The following is a 6879-nucleotide window of genomic DNA, read 5'->3' on the forward strand; positions in this document are numbered from 1 at the left end:
CTTCTTTTAAGCCTGTCAAACTTGACAATCAATCATTCCAAAGTGCCAACAGCCCCATCCCATGACATATATGGATCTGTAGGAAGCAGAGCTCCAAGCCTTTCTAATTTTAGCTTGTTTCAGTAGACTGGAAGCTTCTAGCATCAACCATCCAGGGAAAATGCTTCACATACCAAAGTGTCACCAAGAAAAAAAGGCAGTTTGTGTTTCACTGGGGTGCACTGGGATGGTTTTGCATCCACAGATTCCTGGGAAGTGCCGTGCCCCAGGAGCACAGTGTTAACCAGCTGCAGTTGCTTTCTCCCAGTGAAACAGGAACGATTCTAAAACGCAGACAGTATGTTTCCAAATGCACTTAAGCCAACAGCCCACAAATTCCTTCTCCTGATTTTCATTCAGTTGCGGATAGAAAAGATTTAATTCCTTGCCCGGTCGCGCTAAATTGCTGCAGAAAAGTATTAAGTTTATGTAAGCAGAATTAACGTCGTGGCTCAGATCAGCGAGCAGCAGCTCCCACTTCACCTTTTGCATACTCACAGTCTCCTCTTCCTCTGGCAGGAGGAATGAACAGCAAGTGCTGATCCCAAGGGTTGCCCTAGGAGCTGCTCCACCAGGCTCTGAGCACCTCAGTCACCAGCTGAGGGCCAGGGGAGAGCAGTCACCCCCACGTGGGAGGCTTAGCATTCCTCACATTCCCTCCCAGCCTTTCCAGATTACACCCTCTGGAGAAAATGGTGGCTCTACCTCTGCCTTCACAGGCGTGGTGGGCTTTGTTTCCAGCCCAGAGCCTGTGGTGCTCCCTGATGTGCTGAGTGCTCTTTGTTTTGGGGGGAAAAGTGGAGCCCATGGTTCATCAGCCATGGGAAGCTCGTGGATACATCAAGACTGCCGTGGCCATGCCAGCTGTCGCACAGCAAACACTGGATTTACCACACTGCCAGGGGGATTGACCCACAATTTACTGGGTTTAGGGATATTGGTAGCTGTAGGATCCACTTCCAAGCCTCCTGTTCCTACCACTGCTCAACACCTTCTTGGCCTCACGGACATTTTCAGCCTCTATAACGTCCTGTGACAGCTAATTCCAGAATTTCCTGACTCCCCACACTCTCTCTCATCTCTTTTGAGCTGATCTACTCATTTCATTGTGTCCACTCATTTTTATCATGGTGTTGCAGGACTTTTTGACTCACAGCTCTGCATTCATATTGGGCCCTGCCTTTATGATTTTTGCTGCTTGGCTCCCTCTCCAAACTGAAGAGTCTTTGCAGTCTCCTCATGGAGCAGCTGTTTCATCCTCTCCAACTGCTGTTTTCTCTGCACCTCTTCTTACACCCCCAGGTCTTCCCTCTGACCAGACTGACAAGAAAGGTGGAGAGAATTTCCAAGGGCCTGGAGTGACAGGACGAGGGGGAATGGCTTTGAACTGACAGAGAGTAGGTTTGGATTGGGTATTAGAAAGAAATTCTTGGCTGTGAGGGTGGGCAGGCCCTGGCACAGGTTGCCCAGAGAAGCTGTGGCTGCCTCTGGATCCCTGGAAGTGTCCCAGGCCAGGTTGGACAGGGCTTGGAGTAATCTGGGCTAGTGGAAGGTGTCCCTGCCCATGGCAGGGGGTGGGACTGGATGATCTTTGAGGTCCTTTCCAACCCCAACCATTTACATTTCTATAATTCCCTGACTTAGCCTGGCCCACAACAACAGAGAAAACCTCTGCAGGAAGGGTTAAATAAACACTTTTGCAGACAAAGAGCAGATATGACAGAAAACACATTTATTTAACCTGCTGCACAATGGAAATCTCAATCATTTTCACCTGCCAGCTGAGGGAGAAGTGGCTCGCATGGCTTGGGCACAGGAAGCCTCTCTGCAGTTTTGGGGGCTGAATTTCTCTTTCTCTGAGGACATCCCTGTGGCTGAGTGGCAGCAAAGTGTTTGGCAGTGTGCATAAACACGGAGAAAGACGTGGTTCCTGCCCTGAGGAGCTTAAAATGTGACGTGGACAACACTATTCCAACATACAACAATTGACTGAAATGTGATCCATCCGACATAAGACCCATTTGAACAAGCAATTTGATTATCAAATATATATATATATATATATATATAAAGGGCACAGGGAGGACACAGTGGTGTGTTCTGCTATGCATTTCTAGGTTCAGAAGTCTACAGGCACAAAAGGTAGTGGTGGTTTGCTCGAGGGAGGGATTTTAGTTTCTTTGGCGGGGCTGCTCCAGCCTGGTGCTTCCTGAACGAAAATAAAGACAATTAGGTCAGAACTCAGCAATGATTTTACATGTCTGAATATTGGAAATACTGGGGTGAATTAATTCCCATGCAACAGAGGAACTCAGATTTAGGAGAGGCAGTTTGAAAGAAGTGATGGATTTTCTGTCCAGTTGAGGCCCCACCAGTTGAGGTTGTGAAATCCTTGGCAAAGCCTGAATTAGCTGGGAATCCTGTCCAGGTCGGGTTGGATGGGCCTTGGAGCAGCCTGGTCTAGTGGAAGATGTCTCTGTCCATGCCAGGGGGGTTGGAATGACACAATCTTTAAGGTCCCTTCCAACCCAAACTGTTCCATGATTCCATGGATCCCCCCAGGTCTAGAAAGAGCATTTTTTGCTTTGTGACTGGGAGGAAATCCCAACTCCCAAGGGAGAATCTGCTGGCAATTCCAACTCTCTTGTAGGTTAACAACTTTCCCCCGGTAAGTTATTGCCTGATCCATATTTCAGTGAAGAGGAGAAGAGTCAGCAGGATGAAGAATCACAAAACAAAGATGTGAAACCACAGAACTGGAGAGAACTTGGACACCCACACAGCTCCAGAGGCCCTTCCTGTTTGGAATTAAACTTGGTCTAATTTCGAAGGCAACCAGAAAAAGATTATGTTGTGTCATATTTCTGGTCAGGCTTCTCTCCCTTAAGCAGTAATTTCCTTTTTAACATTTCAACTAAATTTGAGAGAAGGGCTTCATTTGGGACATGAAGCTCCTAAAAGTGTCAGTGAAATCAGAAGCTGAGTAAGGGAGGAATTTTTATTCTAGATGGAAGAGAAGCTGCAATGAGTCTTAATGGGCACTTAATACTGACCTCTTTATCAAGTTTATGTTACTTTAAGAATATTTAGAAGCTGTGCTCAATTTCCCAATAATTACCTGAAAACCTGTTCAAGAAATAATGTGTCACAGGGAGCTGCACTAAGACTCTTCTGGCTCCTCTACCTCTTCATTTCCTTCTTCCTCTTCCTGCTTCTCTTCTTCTTCCTTTTTTTTTTAGAGAAAATAGTTGTAATTACCATATAGGAATCCAAAATAAGAATGTGAAATACATGACATAAAGTTTAGTATTTTTAATTATGTGATTTCTTGGAGGATTGAACAAGATTCCTGGAGCACACGAACTGGACCCCTGAATGATCTAAAAATCAATCAGAGTCGGATAGCACAGCCTTGGTTCAATTGCAAAACTTATTTCTCTGTTTTATGTGGAAGAAATGGCACAATTTGAAGGCAACAGCCCTTTGCCTCAGTCAACCAAAGGAACAGTTATCTGAAAGCTTGAATTTGTGCAGCACAGACAACAATCTGTGCTTGCTGCCTTTCAAGAGTAAATGAAGCTTTGGAGTGTTGTTCTGCCCTGAAAAACAGCTGAAATCTGCTTTGTAGGCTCTTCTGCTCCTTCTCTTCCAACAAAGTCTTGTCCAAAGGCATTCCTATGTGGAGAAATGAGCTTTATATCAAAACATCATCTCTTCATGTAATGTTTGGGCTGCAAAAGTGATGTGAATTCCTTCCTGGCATAATCAACTTATCAAATAATATAGAATTAGTTCTCAGTCAGGACTGCAGGTCTTATATGAGCAGCTCAGACCTTTGGTTTTCCCCTCAGACACCTCCTGTCTTAATAAGAGTCACATTTGAGTCTCTGCAGTAAAATCCTGCTTAAACACGTGCCTGGAATGGACCTGTTGGAATCAGATTCCTGGTTTAAATCATTACTTTTCAGGGAAAATCACTGCACTGAGGGATTATCCCTGCACAACCAGAAAGGCAGGATGAACACCCTCACGGGTCAGCTGGATTAGAAGTTCTTATGCCAAAGGAACATCACCAATACATTGGTGTCATTGATTGTCAAAGATAGAGTTGCCTTGGAGGTCCTTGGCAAATTTTATTGAAGACTCTGAAATGCAATTTTTTCTTCCATTTACAGAGGGTTTTTTAAATGATTTAAAGGCCTGTCTTTGTTCCCAGACAATAAGGCTGTGATATGACCAATACTAGAATAGCAGAATGGGATTTATGTTTAGTTTTGTGAATAAGGATTTACCAAGTTCTGAGTGAAGCAATGGGACTGAAAGGGAATTAAATGCACACAAACAAAAGGTGAAAACAAAGTGTCCAAGTACACTTACCCCTGTTGCTGCATGTTCTTCCTTGCTTTCCTACACAGGAGACACAAAAGAAAATGTTAAAAAGGCAAATCAAAGACAGAATAGCAGAGGTCATACAGGAAAAAAAACACAGAGCAGAAATCAAACACTGAATTTAGGGAAATTATGTGGCATTCAGTGGATTCACTTTGAGATGATGTCCTCCAGATTAACTCACAGAGCACATTTAAACTAAGCTTTTTTTTTTTTCAGGAAAAGGGCTATAAAATCACTAAATGGAGCTCCATTTTTCTCAGTGAGTTCAACTGAATCTTCTTCATTGACAAGCAAGGCCTCAGAGCTGAGATTCTGTTTGCTCGTTCAGGGGGAGGTTTTGTGGTTTTTTTGGTAATTAGTTGGTCTGCAAAATGCAAGTTAAATCAGATTTATAGAGAGTCTTATCTGTGTTAGTTTTCATCACTCAGAATCTGGCTGGCGGTTGTGTTAAGTGTTGTAGGCTGGAACAGATGCCTTGGCTGGGGAATAAGGAACAATCCAAGCTGGGTTTAGGCTGTGCATTGAGCAGAAGTGATGAGAGAGATAAAAAAAAAAGAGAAAAAAATATAAATGGGCAGTGAATAGAACTTAATGTCAGACCCTAAGCTGGTTGTGACCAGCAGAGAGCCCTTGCTGCTTCACGTGCAGAGGAGCTCAGGGTCCTTTCCTCAGAAAACTCAGAGACCAAGGGATTGACAAAGCAGGGAAAAGGGATACTAAATCCAAGCAAAATGGTTCCTAATGTTCTTCAGCAGAGAGTAGGGATTAGGAATGAAAAAAAAAAAGAGATTAGAAGGAAGTTAAGGCTGAAGTGATTAGGGAAGGAATGTTCTGCAGCAGGTTTAAGGTGAAGCAAAATTCCACAATCTAAAGAAATTTGAGTGCAGATGTCTCTCAGTGGCCCAGGCTGAGAGCTGCTCCTGTCACTGCTGGATGTGTGGGAGCAGCTTTCTATCCCAGCATCAGCTCTGGGTTTCCCAGGGTTCTTGTGTGGATGAGGGGCTGGAGATGCTGGAGCCTCAGGAGTCTCACGGGAGTTCCATAATTTTTTTTTGGGGGGGAAGCCACCGGAGGAGAGCTGGCTTGGCTACACCCAGCTTGAAGGAGTCATTTTGGAGATGGTTTTGGAACTGGTGCTGAAAAGGGCCAAAATGCCAAGACTAAATTCCCTCTGGCAGATTAACTCAGACACAGAACATTAAACTGCCATTTCTCCATTTTTTTGTGTTGTTACTATGTGTATCCTTTAGGATTTAAAACCCAATGGAGATACTCCAGTGGCAACCTGACAGTCTCTCAGTGGATTTACCTTCCGAAAACCCTGACCAGGTAAGAAATTGTTACTCTAAAACTTTCTTTTATAGGCACAAAAAGGAGATGCAGAGACAAAAGGTGGAACTCATCTTGCTGTAGCTGCCTCAGAGCTGTTCTTCTCATCTAAACTCGCCCTCTGTGTGCTGCCTGGAGTGAATGAGGAGAGCAGAATTCCTACAGAATGATTCATGCCATCCCAACAGAAGTGATAATTGGGATGAGCTCTAGCAAGGCAGGCAGATGCCACGTGGCTGAAAGGATTTGTCCTGGGTGACATGAGAAGTGTGTGTGTGGGGGTGGAACAGGGAGGGAAATGCTTTTTGTGCTCTTCTCCCCTGCCTGGGAAACTGAAGGACAAATCTATTTTCCCATTTGCAGCTCCCACCCATTGTGTGAGGAGGGGAGCAAGGTGCTGGCTGTGCAGGAGTGCTGCTGCCTGATGTCACTGCAGAGCCTCTCAGACACAGCTGCTGACACATTTGCAGATGTGTTCCAGCATTCTGCTCTCATCTGAGGAACATCAGAGCACACTGGCAGCCAGAAGGGCAAGAAACCCAACCCAGCCAGGGAGGAAACGCAGTTTTGTGCTGGGTTTCTCTTGGGAGCCGAGGACAAAGGAATTCAGTGGCACTCACGTGTCAGCTGAAAATCACTGGGACGTAAAAAGGGCTTGGGGACAATTTAAGCAGGAATGTCTGTTCCCACTGAGGGCTGGATCTCCTCATCACCGTTTGGTGATGGGGCTTCCCAGTTCCTGAGGCTGGCAGGAGGTTGTGAAAAGGGGCTTTTCCAGCCCTACAGGGACTGGGTCAGTCATTATTAAAGGTGTACAGGGAGGTGTTTCCTCTGGAAAAACATTGCAGCTGGATGGAAGAAAAAAAAAAAAAAAAAGAAACAAACCCCATTTGTTTTGGTCTTTAATGAAAGAGAGGATGCATTTGTGACAGGTATTCCCCTGGGATGGTCTCATCTCCAAACCACAAGAGAAGTGTGAGGGCTCAGGTGCTGCAACAGGGCTGGCTGCTTGGGAAGGGTCACCTGACACTGCAGCATCAAAAATAAACCCGGCCCTAAAAGCCAGAATAAACCCACCCTTCAATGCCAGAATAAACCCACCCTTGTGGGTGCCCTGCA

At 45.2% G+C, this 6879-nt stretch overlaps 1 protein-coding gene across 2 annotated transcripts in view; it reads right to left on the reverse strand.

Annotated features, from left to right (window-relative positions):
• Positions 1-1754: 1754 nt before the first annotated feature.
• The window catches only part of LOC114071533 (SH3 domain-binding glutamic acid-rich-like protein), a 26457-nt gene continuing 21332 nt past the window's right edge, over positions 1755-6879 (reverse strand). For both annotated transcript variants that reach the window (XM_027909381.1, XM_027909380.1), the window contains 3 exons: positions 4417-4446; positions 3158-3265; positions 1755-2248 (listed from right to left, as the gene is read on the reverse strand). In XM_027909381.1, coding sequence (XP_027765182.1) covers positions 3200-3265; positions 4417-4446 — 96 coding nt within the window. In that variant the 3' untranslated portion in view covers positions 1755-2248; positions 3158-3199. The remainder of the gene's footprint in view (positions 2249-3157; positions 3266-4416; positions 4447-6879) is intronic.

This window comes from Empidonax traillii, unplaced genomic scaffold, assembly GCF_003031625.1.
Source record: "Empidonax traillii isolate 1590-97213 ecotype Southwest subspecies unplaced genomic scaffold, ASM303162v1 scaffold2088:size63783, whole genome shotgun sequence".
Lineage (NCBI taxonomy): Eukaryota > Metazoa > Chordata > Aves > Passeriformes > Tyrannidae > Empidonax > Empidonax traillii.